The sequence below is a fragment of the Corythoichthys intestinalis genome, chromosome 2, assembly GCF_030265065.1.
Source record: "Corythoichthys intestinalis isolate RoL2023-P3 chromosome 2, ASM3026506v1, whole genome shotgun sequence".
NCBI lineage: Eukaryota > Metazoa > Chordata > Actinopteri > Syngnathiformes > Syngnathidae > Corythoichthys > Corythoichthys intestinalis.
In genome coordinates, this window is record NC_080396.1 from 74991283 (window position 1) to 75007132 (window position 15850).

General features: G+C 39.5%; 1 protein-coding gene across 1 annotated transcript; it reads left to right on the plus strand.

Annotated features, from left to right (window-relative positions):
- The first annotated feature begins 663 nt into the window (after positions 1–663).
- Positions 664–15474, plus strand: gnat2 (guanine nucleotide binding protein (G protein), alpha transducing activity polypeptide 2). Its single transcript, XM_057829791.1, has 9 exons — positions 664–967; positions 5080–5122; positions 5210–5351; positions 5918–6075; positions 6156–6284; positions 9466–9595; positions 9671–9824; positions 10198–10406; positions 14781–15474. Exons 1-8 carry the CDS (start codon positions 862–864, stop codon positions 10386–10388), a joined length of 1053 nt encoding a protein of 350 aa, XP_057685774.1. The 5' UTR covers positions 664–861; the 3' UTR covers positions 10389–10406; positions 14781–15474.
- Positions 15475–15850: the final 376 nt, after the last annotated feature.

Genomic DNA, 15850 nt, shown 5'->3' on the forward strand with positions numbered 1-15850 from the left:
AAATGCTCCCAAATCAATAGAAAGTTTCCCAATATTAACAGGAAGCGACTCTGAAATATACCCAAATCAATATGAAGTGACAAGATATCAACAGGAGGTGAGCCTAAAATGCCCTGATATCATCAGGAAATTACCCGGCCATGCCCCCAAATCAACAGGAAATGACCTGATATCTACAAAAAGTTACCCCAAAATGCCCCCAAATCAACAGGAAATTACCTAATATCAACAGGAGGTGCTCCCTAAATTCCCCCAAATCAATAGGAAGTGACATTTATCAACAGAAGTGACCCTGAATTGCCCTAAAAGTCAAGAAAAAGTGACCCCGAAATGCTCCTGAATCTACAGGAAATGACCTGATATCAACAGGAAGTAACCCCAAAATGCCCCCAAATTAACAGGAAATGCCTGATGTATTTACCTACCACAGCAAAGTTACATGAGCAATTTCTCCAGATATCGCAATTTCTAGTAAAAGTTTGTTTAAACCCGGAATAAATCCGCATCTCGCTATGGAGTGAAAGTGTTTATACTGTAGTTTCCCCTTTCTTGACATCATTCACATCTCTTAGCTCTGCCACACTAATTAGATTGACGGGCCAATCAGGAAGAGGCCTTTCCTTGCTAAGAGGTTTAAGAAGAGGGAATTAAGGTGTGGATCCCTGCTAGACGAAAGCTGCGGAATTGCTGTTGAGAAGGCATCGGTCAAGCCAGAGAAGCTCAAGCACCTCCCTGCCAATCTCTTCCGCTGGGAAAGTCTTTTGGCACAAATAGTGCGACACCGGAATTCTCGGCGACAGCTCACAGAGGACCGGCAAAATTTCTTTCCTTGAGGATCTTGAGTGTGAGGAGGCAGAAAGAATGGGCGCTGGAGCAAGTGCCGAGGACAAAAAGTCCAAGGAGTTGGAAAAGCAACTTCAGGAGGATGCGGACAAGGACTCCAAAACGGTCAAGCTTCTCCTGCTGGGTAAGTGAACAGCTTAGACAGACAGTCAACCGGCAAACAAGAAGTCAAAGTAATCAAGGAGAAGTTAGGAACAGAACAGACTTTTCCTGCTGATTATCCAGGAGAAGGCTAACAGGATTTGTTGACGTTTGAGAATGTGCATTGGTAAAACCTCATATGAGTTGAAAGAAAAAACGTGTTTTACATTTGTATAGTGTCTTTCCACCATATCCTTATCTACCTACTGGTGAGGAAGCACCAGGAGCAACGTGGGGTACTTAGACAATCAGGGCGTACAATCGAACCAACAACCTCAGGGTTGGGGAAATGACTACTCTAACACTGAGCCACGCTGCCAAAAGACGAATCTGAAAGCTGATTTCTCAGTCCTTTTACATGCTTTTAGACTGCAGATAAATCAGATTCCAATCAGATTTCTCCTCAAATCGGATTTTTTAGGGCTGACCATCCACACTATTTTTTTGTGAGTATCCAAATCAGATACGGGCCCGTTCAGACCTGGCCACATTATTGACACACCCGACAGGTTGCCCCGGCGACGAAGACGTCATCCAGTGACATCACGGACAGTCGAAAACCCTTCTGAGCCGTTCAGACTAAGAAGCATCTTGTCCATATCTGATATGAAAAAACCTCTTGTATTTGGTTTCAGATCAGATTTCTGTGCTTTGTAACTGTTCTGACTACAAAAATGGGCTAAAAATCGGATTTGGTGCCAGTCTGAACGTGCGAGCGTTTTAGTCGAGTGCAAAAATTAGCCGCAAAGACGTTTTGGTTCTTATGTAAGGGCGTTGCCGCTTAAAAGATCACAGCCTTTGCTCTAAATGAATCACAAGCACCACGGCGATACGGCAATCCGATTAGCTAACGGGTTTAGCGCAGATCCACTTGCGCTGATCCCACAGCTGACATCGAAATGGACATTTCTGTCAGGTGTCGTGAAACAAGGGGTGGTTGGACCCAAATGGCAAGGCAGGGTACAGGAACACTGCACATGTTTTAATGTTCAGGTGTTCAAACAAAAGACTCGACTGCAACGGTACATCAAAATACGAAATCAGTTAGTTTCTTCGTATCATGAATCACGTTTTACATGTAATTGATTCCAAGTTTTATTAAAAACACCACATAGATTTGCTGTCATGTCCTCTCTGCTTGCCTATTTATTTGTAACATATTGTTGCCCCCTAGTGGCGCTTAAGTGTGACTAGTTTGTTAGTCTCATTCGTCAGACGTCAGATGAGTGCTCGAGCTCACAGCAAAGTGTGTGGGGGGGTGTTTAGTAAATGAACATTTTGCCACCATCCCTCCCACTTCAAATGAATTGGGCGTCTATGGCCGTCAGTGGCAGCCATTGTTCTTTTGGAGCATTTCACGTCATTTCCTGTTGAATTTTGGTCACTTTCTTTTCCTTTTGGGGCATTTACAGGTCACTTCCTGCTGATTTTGGGTTACTGAAAAGGAAGCGACTCAAGAATGTCCCGAAATGAATAATGAATGAATGAATGAATTTCTATGAATTTCCTGTTCCTTTAGGGGCATTTACAAGTGACTTCCTGTCGATTTCGGGCCACTTTTTGGTAACTTCCTGTTGATTTTGGGGCATTCACAGGTCGCTTCCTATTGATTTAGGCTCACATGACTCTAGAATGTCCTCAAATTAATAGGAAGTAACTGTAAATCAACAGCAAATAACCTGTAAATGCCCTAAAATGACCAGGAAGTGACCTGTAAATGCCCACAAGAATGGCTGTGAATGCTGTGAATTTACTGTTCCTTTCGTGGCATTTACAGGTCATTTCCTGTTGATTTTGGCTTACTGAAAAGGAAGTGACTCTAGAACAGTGGTTCTTAACCTTGCTATAGGTACTGAAACCCACTAGTTTCACATATGTATTCATGGAACCCTTTACGTGGTCGATTGAGCGTGGACCTCAACCTCCGCACTTTCAAACAAGACCAACCTGCGGCACGTGGGTGACATAATTACAGCATGACGAGGCTTCAAAGATGATATGTGCGCAAGACGCGTGCCATGACTTTTAAGGGCTAAGTCCTTAAGTCAGTGGTTCTTAACCTTGCTAAAGGTACCGAAACTCACGAGTTTCACATATGCATTCATGGAACCCTTCAGAATTACATTAAAAAACATAAATAAATCAAATTCAAAACCAATATATCGCACCAAATATCTAATCATTTTCCTGTTCAACTTTCTTCTCATTTTGGCAGCATGTTTTTAAACATGTCAAAATTTGAGTCCACGCTGCCCATCAGTCTGTTATACTTCTTCATACCAAGTGTGAGTCAACCTTCCACCGAGTTAAACAGTTTCTCCTCCCATCAGATAGAGGACAAGCAGTTAAAAAAATATATAAATAAAGAATATAAATTGGGGGAAAGCCAGTCAAAAACCTAATATAACATGCCTGATTTAGTCAGCGTACGACAATAGGGACCTGTGGGTCCTTTGCCGAAACCCTTAGACTTACTCACCGAACCCCTGGGGTTCGATTGGACCCGGGTTAAGAACCACTGCTCCAGAATGTCCTCAAATGTATAGGAAGTAACTCTAAATCAGCAGGAATTAACCTGTAAATACCCTAAAATGAACAGGAAGTGACTTGGATGTCCCCACAAAAGATTGAATTTCTATGAATTTCCTGTTTCTTTAGAGGCATTTACAAGTGACTGCCTATCAATTTGAGGCCACTTTTTGGTCACTTCCTGTTGATTTTGGGGCATTCACAGGTCACTTCCTATTGATTTAGGCTCACATGACTCTAGAATGTCCTCAAATGCATAGGAAGTAACTCTAAATCAACAGGAAGTGCCCTAAAATGAACAGAAAGTGACCTTAAGTGCCCACAAAAGAGGGAATACCTATGAATTTTCTGTTCCCTTAGGGGCATGTACAGGTGACTTCCTGTTGATTTGGGGACATTTACAGGTCAGATCCTGTTGATTTTGGGACATGTACAGGTCACTTCGGTTGATTGGCTATGAATGTCTTGTTCCTATAAGGGCATCTACAGGTGACTTCCTGTTGTTATTGGGCCACTTTATATTCATTTTGGTGACTTCCGGTTGACTTCCTGGGGTAAATCCTATTCATTTATGGCCAATTGGGTTTCACGTCTTGTTGACTCAGGTCACTTCTTGTTGAATTTGGGGCACTTTTTTCCACTTTACTGAAAAGGAAGTGACTCAAGAGTGTCCCCAAACTGAATAGGAAGTGACTCTAAATGAACAGAAAGTAACCTGTTAAAGCCCTAAAATAAACAGAAAGTGACCTGTAAATGCTTACAGAAGACTGGCTGTGAATGCGCTTAAGCGCCATTGACGGCGCTAGATGTCCAATCCAATTGCCGTCAATGGCAGCCAATGAGCTAACATAGACACTATTCTAATGGAAGATTTTGGTAGCAACCCGTTGGTTCTTTTATGACTAGTAGACGTCCAATTCTTGGACGTATATGGCTGTCAATGGCAGCCAATGAGTTAATGTTAGGGCATTTCAGGTCATTTGTTGTTGATTTTCAGTCACTTCCTATTGATTTTAGGGCATTTCTGGGTCACTTCTTGTTGATTTTGGGTTGCTGAAAAGGAAGACCGTCCCCAAATGAATAGGAAGTGACTCAAACTCAACAGGAATGTAACCTGTAAATGCCCTAAAATGAACAGAAAGTGACTGGTAAATGCCCCGAAAATCGATCAAAATCAGTCCTTCAATAACAACCAATGACCGAACAGAGTCACTATTAAAGTGGAAGTGTGTGGTTGGTTATTTAATTATTTTCTATTTATTTCTAGCTAGTAACACGCTTTTAAAATGATATATCAATCCCTTACCATTTGAGCTACAAAGTATTGTGATATATCACCTGTTCGATATGTTGTCACACCCCTACTATAAACTGTGTTTATTGTGTGAATTGTTTTGTAAAAACTCTCTTTGAGCTGTCCTTGCAAAGGAAGTAAAATTTTTGTGCAATTTTGGCAAGAGCGCTCCCTTAAGTCGCTCAAACACACATTCTTCTACCGTTTATGGGCCCGGGTGCGTCGACGTTGATGTGAAACAGCGTCTTCTGAATGTTGATGTGTCGTTACAGGTGCTGGTGAGTCAGGCAAAAGCACCATTGTCAAGCAAATGAAGTAAGTAAAGCACAGGAAATCCGCACAGATGCATGGTTTCAAGGGGAAAAATGTCACGTTATTGGCTTTCCACCTGTTTGTGTACAGGATTCTCCATCAAGGCGGGTACACAAAAGAGGAACAATTGGAGTTCAGAGCTATCATCTACGGCAACATCCTGCAGTCTGCTCTGGCTATCATCAGAGGCATGGAGATGCTGGGAATTGATTTTGGAGCTGCCTCCGCACAGGTTTCCAATGACACTTACCGCAAAGTGGAACATCTGAAATGAAACGCAATTTTATCCCGTGTATTGGATTGCTTTGCAATATGGGGAAGCTAATGCTACCCATGCTCGGATGAGACATGAGATAGATAGATAGATAGATAGATAGATAGATAGATAGATAGATAGATAGATAGATAGATAGATAGATAGATAGATAGATAGATAGATAGATAGATAGATAGATAGATAGATAGATAGATAGATAGATAGATAGATAGATAGATATGAAATTATACACATGAGATGGTAGAAAAGCAATCAAAATCCATCAGTCAATGGCAGCCAATAAATTATCAGAGACAATTCTAGTAGAAGATTTTGGTAGTAAACAATACAACGATTCTTGGCAGGAGCATATCGATAACCTTTTGGGATGCAAAGCATCACGATATGTCACCATTTAGATATTTTGTCACACCCTTATTGGACACTGATCTTTGTCGCCAAATTCTGAATGGTACCTTGGATCCTTGAGTTTTCCCAAGTGCTTTTGTTCTGACAGAGTTTTCCTTCTCGACAACCTGCAGGAGAACGCGCAGAAGCTGCAGAACTTGTCCGATTCCATCGAGGAAGGCACGATGCCTCCCGAACTGGCCGACGTCATCCAGAAGCTGTGGAAGGACTCCGGCGTTCAGGCCGGCTTCGAAAGAGCGGCCGAATATCAACTCAACGACTCGGCCGGCTAGTGAGTCATACATCGGTGGCTCTCAATTAGCTCGCTATCTGCGAGCGGCGCACCGAGCTGTTTTTGCCTTTACCCGTCAGCTACCTCAATGAAATGGACAGAATCTGCAAACCCGACTACCTTCCCACCGAGCAGGACGTGCTGCGATCTCGAGTCAAGACAACTGGTATCATCGAAGAACAGTTCTCTTGCAAAGAGCTGCACTTCCGGTGAGCGATAGAATTGGCAAAAAAACATTTTTTTAGAAGCCTCAGTGTGATCACTTTTGGGCCAGAAAAAGAGAGGTCAAAGATCAGCACGAGTGCTAATCTTTAACCTTTTCTGGACACAGTGTCATTTACAGCTACCAATCAAGCCAGAAATCTTGGCGAAATTATTGACTGGATCCTAAACTTGTACAGACATCTAAACTTTGTCACTAAATCTGTCTATTACCACCTTAAAAATATAACCAAAATTAAAGGGCTTTTGTATAAACAAGACATGGAAAAACATTCATTTTTAGTAGTATTGTAATAGTATACTGTCTTTAGTGTCAAATGGCAGTCAATATCTCGGCAACCTTTAAAGAGTTTAAAGACACTGCTGATGAGCTGGAAATGAATGCAGGTACGACGTCGGGAACTCATCCAACAGCTCTGTAACAAAACAATCTGACCAGCAGCAGAATCTGACAAAATCATGCAGGTTGTTATACTAGCTTCGCTTGTTAGCTCTCACAGCTTTTTACGTAAATATGTCGAATGTGCTGCTAGTCATTAAGCCACTGCGGTGCCACCTTATCACCACAAAGAGCTTTTTACGTCGAAAATTCTTGTGAATAAATGTTTAAATCCCTGAATTCTTTATAGATATGAACGTAGACAGTCTCGATTCTTGGTTAAAAGTAAAAAAAAAAAAACGGACAGTTAGCGTTTATTTTATGTAAATATTGCAAATTATGACGCCAATGCCGTAGCGGTTAATTTCTTTCATTGATTTTTTCCACGACGTTTCAAAATGCATGCATAGTATGAAAAATATATTAATTACCTTGAATCATCGAACAAATCACTCCTGAGACAATCCTTCCTGTTTGTATGCGGTACAGCTTTCATACTTTTTCAACCTAAATCCAGCGTTGGATTGCTGCATGTGTTTGAGAATAACTGCGACCGACTTCGACAGACTGAAGCGGAGCGTAGGACGGCCTCCTACCTGAAGGCGTGGCGCAGTGTCTGGGGAATGTGTCCCGTCAATATCATTATGAAGTATATGAGTAACGTTAGCTGCTGCTGGCTGTGTTCTGCGGGCGGCACACCTCAGCAATGGCGGACGGGGTACTTCCAGTCGTTTTTGCTCGAATTAGTCGATAAATACCTTGAAGTTTCTCCCGTCTTTCTGCTTTCCATAATATAAAACGCGCTCAATCAAACTGTTGTGCATCATGTACGCTATGTGTGTCCCACAGAACACCATGGGGGTACGTGCCACTCAATTATACTCAAATATTTGACAATACTGTACACCATAACTAAAAAGTTAATCAGGAAATAAGGTTAATGGTTCAAATCAAGCCACATTATTACCAGCAATTCATGTTGCTATGCTCTGAAGAACAGCTCGCTTTAAACTAGCGATTAAGAAAGCCAGGAATAAAATATAAAATTATTTTTACTATAGGGGCTTCTTAATTTAACACTGAGCATACCAGGCTTGTTAATGTGATAATGCTCAATTTCACCCAGAAAATGAATGCAATTACAAATGCTTGGGTAGTAATAGCTTCATTTATTTTGCTTGGAATGAAAAAACACAAAAGAGAATAGAAATTCTTTTTTAGTTATTATCATTTTACAAAAAACTCCAATAACGGGTCAGTCAAAAGCATTGGCACCCTTTAAAAATCATGTGATGCTTCTCTAATTTGTGTAATTAACAGCACCTGTTACTTACCTGTGGCACATAACAGGTGTTGGCAATAACTAAATCACACTTGCAGCCAGTTAAAATGGATTAAAGTTGACTCCACCTTTGTCCTGTGTCCTTGTGTGTACCACATTGAGCATGGAGAAAAGAAAGAAGACCAAAGAACTGTCGGAGGACTTGAGAAGCAAAACTGTGAAGAGGCATGGGCAATCTCAAGGCTACAAGTCCATCTCCAAAGATCTGAATGTTCCTGTGTCTACCAAGCGCAGTGTCATCAATAAGTGTAAGCCCACTGTGGCTAACCTCCCTAGATGTGGACAGAAAAGAAAAATTGACGAGAGATTGCAACGAAAGATTGTGCGGATGGTGGATTAAGAACTTCGACTAACATCCAAACAAGTTCAAGCTGTCCTGCAGTCCTAGGGTACAACAGTGTCAACATGTACTATCAGTCGGCATCTGAATGAAAAGGGACTCTATGGTAGGGTTAGGATTATCAGGAAGACCCCACGTCTGACCCAGAGACATAAAAAAGCCAGGCTGGAGTATGCCCAAACTTACCTGAGAAAGCGAAAAATGTTTTGTAAAAATGTTCTCTGGTCAGATGAGACAAAAGTAGATCTTTTTGGGAAAAGGCAACAACATAGGGTTCTCAGGGGAAAAAAACGAGACCTTCAAAGAAAAGAACATGGTCCCCACAGTCAAACATGGCGGAGGTTTCCTGATGTTTTGAGGTTGCTTTGCTGCCTGCACTGGACTGCTTGACCGTGTGGATGGCATTATGAAGTCACAAGACTACCAACAAATTTTGCAGCATAATGTAGGGCCCAGTGTTAAAAAGCTGTGTCTCCCTCAGAGGTCATGGGTCTTCCAGGAGAACAATGACCCAAAACACACTTCAAAAAGCACTAGAAAATGGTTGGAGAAAAAGCACTGGACTCTTCTAAAGTGCCCAGCAATGAGTCCAGACCTGAATCCCTTGGAACACCTGTGGAGAGATCTGTAAATGGCACCCTTCAAATCTTAGAGACTTTGAGCAGTTGGCCAAAGAAGAATGCTCTAAAATTCCAGCAGAGCATTGTAAGAAACTCATTAATGGATACCGGAAGTGGTTGTTCGCAGTTAGTTTGTCTAAAGGTTATGCTACTAAGAATTAGGCTGAGGGTGCCAATACTTTTGTCCCGCCCATTTTTGGAGTTTTGTGTAAAATGACAATGATTAAAAATTTTTTAAACATTTAAAAATCCATTTTCTTTTGTGTTTTTTCATTCCAAGCAAAATAAATGAAGATAATACTACCAAAGCATTTGTAATTTCAATCATTTTCTGGGAGAAATTGAGCAATATCTGACAGAAGTGCAGGGGTGGCAATAATTTTGGCCAGCAGTGTAAGTATTATCGTCCAAAAGACTAAGACAAAAATTAAAAGGGCTGTCAAAAACAGCACTGGTGATATACAAATAAATTTGCTTTGCCTTTCAGGATGTTTGACGTAGGAGGCCAGAGATCCGAGAGAAAGAAGTGGATCCACTGTTTCGAGGGTGTGACCTGCATCATTTTTTGCGGAGCCCTTAGTGCGTACGACATGGTGCTGGTAGAGGACGACGAAGTGGTGAGTCTGCCCGCGCGATGTGAGGGAATATCTTGAAAACCAATCACGGACATTCTTTCAATTTGACCATTGCAGAACCGGATGCATGAGTCCCTCCATCTTTTCAACAGTATATGCAACCACCGGTTCTTTGCGCTGACCTCCATCGTTCTGTTCCTTAACAAGAAGGATCTTTTTGAGGAGAAGATCAAGAAGGTCCACCTGAGCATCTGCTTCCCAGACTATGACGGTAAACCTAAATGTTAGCCAAAATAAGGGTCTGGAATGTCTATGATGATGCTTCGATTCGTTTTGTAATCCTTCCAAAGGACGTTAGCTAGACATATTTTGCAGCTAACAAATAACATTTAAATGCCAAACTGAGATTTCAGGGTAAATTTGCTGTCCAGCACAATTTGTACAATCCATGCACAGAACTTTGGCCATTGTTTCTTAACTTTTATTGAGGCTAGGACCATATTTTGGGGCATTTTCTGTTCCTTCTTTACATTTCGGGTCACTTAACCCAATTAAGCCTGATAGCAATACTAAAATGTAACACAGGCAGGTTAACGAATACTCACAGAATAGCTGATGATTGCAACTTTCTTTTTGTATTGTAGGTCCGAACACGTACGACGACGCCAGCAACTACATCAAGGCCCAGTTTGAGGAGCTGAACATGAAGAAGGGCGTGAAAGAAATCTACTCTCACTTGACCTGTGCCACAGACACAAAGAACGTTGAGATTGTGTTCAACGCGGTCACAGACATCATTATCAAGGAGAACCTTAAAGACTGCGGTCTCTTCTAATCAGCTGCACAGTTGTAGGTATGTGAGGACCCTCGGGACAACACGGTGATCAACTTGCTAATTTCCTTGACATTATTTCGAGCCGTTTTTCTGCCAATGTTCTACCCCTGTGGCAAATTTGACACCCAAAGGAGGCAAGAGCTTTCAGTTTGTTTTGTTTAGACGCATACAAGTAGAACATAGACACCACCATCAGTTGACAAGACAGCTCCCACAGACATTGCGCCACGTCTTCCCGTATGGTGCCGACCCAGGCAGAGCTTTGAGTTGGCTTTCACTGTGATAAACTCAAACACACGCTGTGTTCTAACGCAGGATTTAGGTGGAAATAGGACAAAGGTTTTACTGCATACAAGCAGGCAGGAGTGTCTCAAGAGTGAGCTGGTCGAGGATTCAAGATAATTACGATGTTAAATAGCACCGTACATTCACTTTGAAATGTTGTGGAAAAAAAATCAATGGATAGAATTAGTGTAACTTTGGCTTAAAATATTTACGTAAAAAGACCGTTTTTTGCTTTCGGCCAAAATTCCAGACTGTTTTACGTTCATATCTATAGGAATTCCGCAATTTAAGCATTTATTTACAAGAATTTTCAACTTAAAAAGCTTTTTGTTTGATGACGGCCGCCATGTTATATCACTATCGTAACTTTTGCTTAAAATATTGATGTAAAATGAATGATAACTGCCCGTTTTTTGCTTTTAAACAAGAATCTAGACTGTTTTACGTTCATATCTACTGGTATTCCGTGATTTAAGCATTTATTTACAAGAATTTTCAATTAAAAAGCTCTTTGCTTTGTGATGGTCGCCATGTTGGATTACACAATACCGTAACTTTTGCCTTAAATATTTACGTATAATGTACGATAACAGTTCATTTTTGCTTTTAACCAACAATCTAGACTGTTTTACATTTATGTCTATAGAAACTCTGCGAGTTAAGCATTTATTTACACGAGTTTTCAACTTAAAAAGCTTTTTGTTTTATGACGGTCGCCATGTTGGATTACATAACACCGTAACTTTGGCTTGAAATATTTACGTAAAATGAACGATAACTGCCCATTTTTCACTTTTAACCAAGAATCTGGACTGTTTTACGGTCATATATAAATTCTGCAATTTAAGCATTTATTTACAAGAATTTTCAACTTAAAAAGCTCTTTGCTTTGTGACAGTCGCCATGTTGGATTTTGTATCGCTACACAGTAGCAGAATTCAACCTAAATATGTTGTGATTTTATATAGAAAAATGCTAATTTTGCTTCGGTTGAGTAAAATTAAGATGATTCTCCATGCTTTACTCAAGTAATAAGTTTCTGATGTGAAAGCTGAGTGATTTATTAGCTGTTGAAAAGTTGCCCTAAATTTAAAAAAAAATAAGTTGCTATTTTGCACAAAAACTTACATGATGTTAAATTTTGCTATTGATCCTGAAAATATAAGTGATTATCTCTGCATTTGATGATTTTTTTGTGCATCTAGCATAAAATTTAAAAATTTTATAGCCATTTTAAGTTTTGTTATAAAAAAAAAAAATACTTGGGATTTTATCTGGGAAAATTTGTTTTTATATGTCGCTGCTCATATATGCCTAAGGGAGGTACCTGTTTTGGTTTTAGGTTGCTAGCGGCTTTGGTTTTGAAAACGGGCCCCCTACGGATTGGCCCCAAGCACTGTCAACTGATAGAGAAGTCTATGTAACACACTATTTTTCGCAAGTGTTCATATTATATATATATATATATATATATATATATATATATATATATATATATATATATATATATATATATATATATATATTGAACACCGTAAACGTTAGCATTGCTACATTGAGGCTAATGGAGAAAAAACATAACCTACTTTAGCCTGCAATAAAACATTGGCAGTCTTCTCCAAAACGCAAACTTGCGGTTAAAAGGTGACACTTTAAACAAAAAAAAATTGCAGCTTCACAGCATTTGGAAATGAAACAAAATGGGAAAAAAATGATTGCTGACACCACATGCAATGATAAAAAGCTTTTTTTTAGCGAAGTGTAAAGCTTCCTGTTAGCGGTTTAGCGAATGTACTTCTGGTGAACATTTCAAAAACAAAAGAACGTCATGTTCTTCATACAAATAACGATTTCTGGAGTTAATCCCACCTACTTCAGAATTCAGATTCTACACTAAGAGTAGCTTTAAAATGACACCCTTTATGAAAAATCTGATTGGCAATGAATAATGATTATACTACTATTAAATATAATATTATACTACTATTACAATTATTAGACTATTATATATACTATAATAATAAAGCTAGATATTTTTTCAAGAATTGTTTTGAATCATGTTGGCAAAGCGAAGTCAGTGTTCTGAATCTGTTTACATTCCATTCTTTTGCACTAGTTAATGCTATGAGCATTTGACGTCATTGTTTATTTGCGATTTATTGTTGTTATTTACGTGTTTATTTGTACTTTAATAAAGAATTTAAGGGGTCCAAAATGTTTTTGTGAATTAATAAGAGTCATCAACAATTTCCTTGCTAAATTAGTAAAAAAAAAAAAAAAAAAGATTAGATTAGATTAGATTAGTCGACTAATCGTAAAATTAGTCGTTTGGAACTGCCCTAGTTGTACAGTGCATCAGAACATATTTACTCCACAGCCTTCTTACCTTTTTTACCCCTGACCCATTTTCATGCCTGATTCGAACACTATAAATTGTGCTGGGATAGGCTCCAGCAACCCCGCGACACTTGTGAGGATAAGCGGCTCAAAAAATGAATGAACGTTTACACCATTTTTACACCAAGCACACCAAGCAAGTGTCCAAATCAATTCTGGGCTTGCTCAGACAGGTTGTTGTGGCAACGAAGGCGTCATCCAGCATAGAGTGACGTCACAGACTGTCAAATCTCACCTGAGCTGTTCAGACTTGTTTATATCTGATTTGAAACTACCTCCCGTATGTGCTTTCAGATCAGATTACTACAACCCCTAGCAAAAAGTATGGAATCACCAGTCTCGGACGAGCACTCTCTCAGACATTTTATCATGTGGAACAAACTCAGATAAAAAGCTTGAAAAAAATAATTAATTAGTTCAAAAGTGCAACTGTTTAGCATTTAGAAACGCTAAAAAAATGAATAGAAAACATTGTGGTGGTCAGTAAATGTTAATTTTATAAAGCAAGTGCAGGGAAATATATATGGAATAATTCCATTCTGAGGAAAAAAAAATACAGAATCATGAGAGACAAACAAAGAAATAACAATCAAAACACATCTCTAGTATTTAGTATTACCACCTCTGGCTTTTATGACAGCTTGCAGTCTCTGAGGCATAGACTTGATGAGTATTCTTCATAAATTTGGGGCCAGCATCATCCCCTTGTCAAGAATATGCATTGGACTAGGTGTCAGTCCTTGATGGTATAGGGCTGCATGTCAGGCAAAGGCACTGGGGAGATGGCTGTGGTTAAATCTTCAATAAATGCACAAGTTAACACTGAAATTTTAGACAGCTTTCTTATCCCTTCAATTTAAAATATGTTTGTCATTTTCCAAGATGATAATACATCATGCTACAGAGCTAAAACTCTTAAAGCATCCCTTGGAGAAAGACTCATCCAGTCAATATCATGGCCTGCAAATAGCCCAGATCTCAACCCTATTGATAACCTGTGGTGGAAATTGTAAAAAAAAAATTAAAAAAAAAAAAAGGTCCACAGCAAGGCTCCTACAAGGATGATCTGGCAACTGCAATGAAAAGAGAGTTGGCACCAAATTGATGAAGAATACTCATCAAGTCCATGCCTCAGAGACTGCAAGCTGCCATAAAAGCCAGAGGTGGTGCTATATACTAGGGATGTGTTTTAAATGTTATTTCTTTGTTTGTTTCTCATGATTCCATATTTTTTTTCCTCAGAATGGAGTGATTCCATATATATTTCCCTGAACTTGCTCTATGAAATTAACATTTACTGACCACCGCAATGTGTTCTATTCATTTCTTTTAGTGTTTCTGAATGCTAAAGAGTTGCACTTTTGAACTAATTCATTATTTTTTCCAATCTTTTTATCTGAGTTTGTTCTACATGATAAAATGTCTGAGTTAGTACTCGTCCGAGACTGGTGATTCCATACTTTTTGCTAGGGGTTGTATGCTTTGTGACTGTTCAGACTACAAAAGAGCAATCCAGTTTTAGTCAGGATGGGATAAAATGAGATTTTGTGGTCCTGTCTGAACAAGGCCTAAGTAGTACTTGCTGCTTTAAACTGGCGTGCGCAAGCGCATTAGGCATTGGTAGGGCATTTTAGGAAGAAATTCCAGAACACTGTAACCAGATGTTATAATCTAGTTTCTTGTCTAAATTTCCACTTTTTTTTTTTACAGAGCTTCCCTCGTATATTGGCATTTACTCAGACACGTCCCACTGGAGCAACAAGGATCCTCTCAACGTATTTGTCGTGTTCATGCCAAGTGACTCCAATCTCAGTCTTCCCGCCACATAGCGCAACCGGGTCGAGATTCGCCGCTGGACGCATGTGCAGATTTTTACTGGTTTTTCAATGGCAAAAAAATATTAGCAGCTGGTTTCCGAAAATGACTTTGTTGCTTCCTTTGCTGCGATCATTGAACATTGAACCTGAAGTTAAAGACTAATATTTTCGTGTAGCGTCATCGGATGATTGTTTTTCAGTACCGTAGTCTCTGTGATCTTAATATAACTGTATAATGTTGCCGAGAAAATATCCCAAATTATTCCCAGTGCTTGCCTATTGTCCAGAATACCGTTCAAATTACAAAAATAGTGTTATGTTTTTGATTCAACTGACATTATAAGGATAAAAATATACATTTCTGATGGGCAAACGTGTTAGAAATTGTACATAAGCGTAGTTACTTCATCTTTGTTTTGAACCATAACAAAATGTATGTGATATACTGTATATATACGCAGTGTATATGAGAGAAAAAGTGAATATAGGTTGATGCTTTGTTATTAAAAGGGAATGAAATTTACAGTTTGTCCTTTCTCATGAAATGTAGAAACATCAATTAAAGCTCATTCACGCATCTCTCTTGCTTTAATGTTGTTTTTTATTTTGAGTTTTAAGGTTAAAGCATTTAAAGTGCATATGACACGAGAAAGCATCTTTATTCCATATTACGCGCGATATTTTGTGCTCCTGAATGAAATGGATCGCTTGATGTGTGTGGAAGCAAATGAGTGACTTCCGGCCAGAATTTATTGTTGAGGAAGAAGGTGGATGTGATGTCAGAGAACGAGATCATCTTCACTATGCAGCCATACTATTGAATGCAGAAGGACTGCAGATTCAGCTGATTTTGAGGATTAATTTGTTTATTTTTCACGCTAGCCTGGGGGTCGGCAACCTGTATTTTGAGAGTCGCATGCAGCTCTTTAGCGCTGCCCTAGTGGCTGTTTTGATATGGTTTTT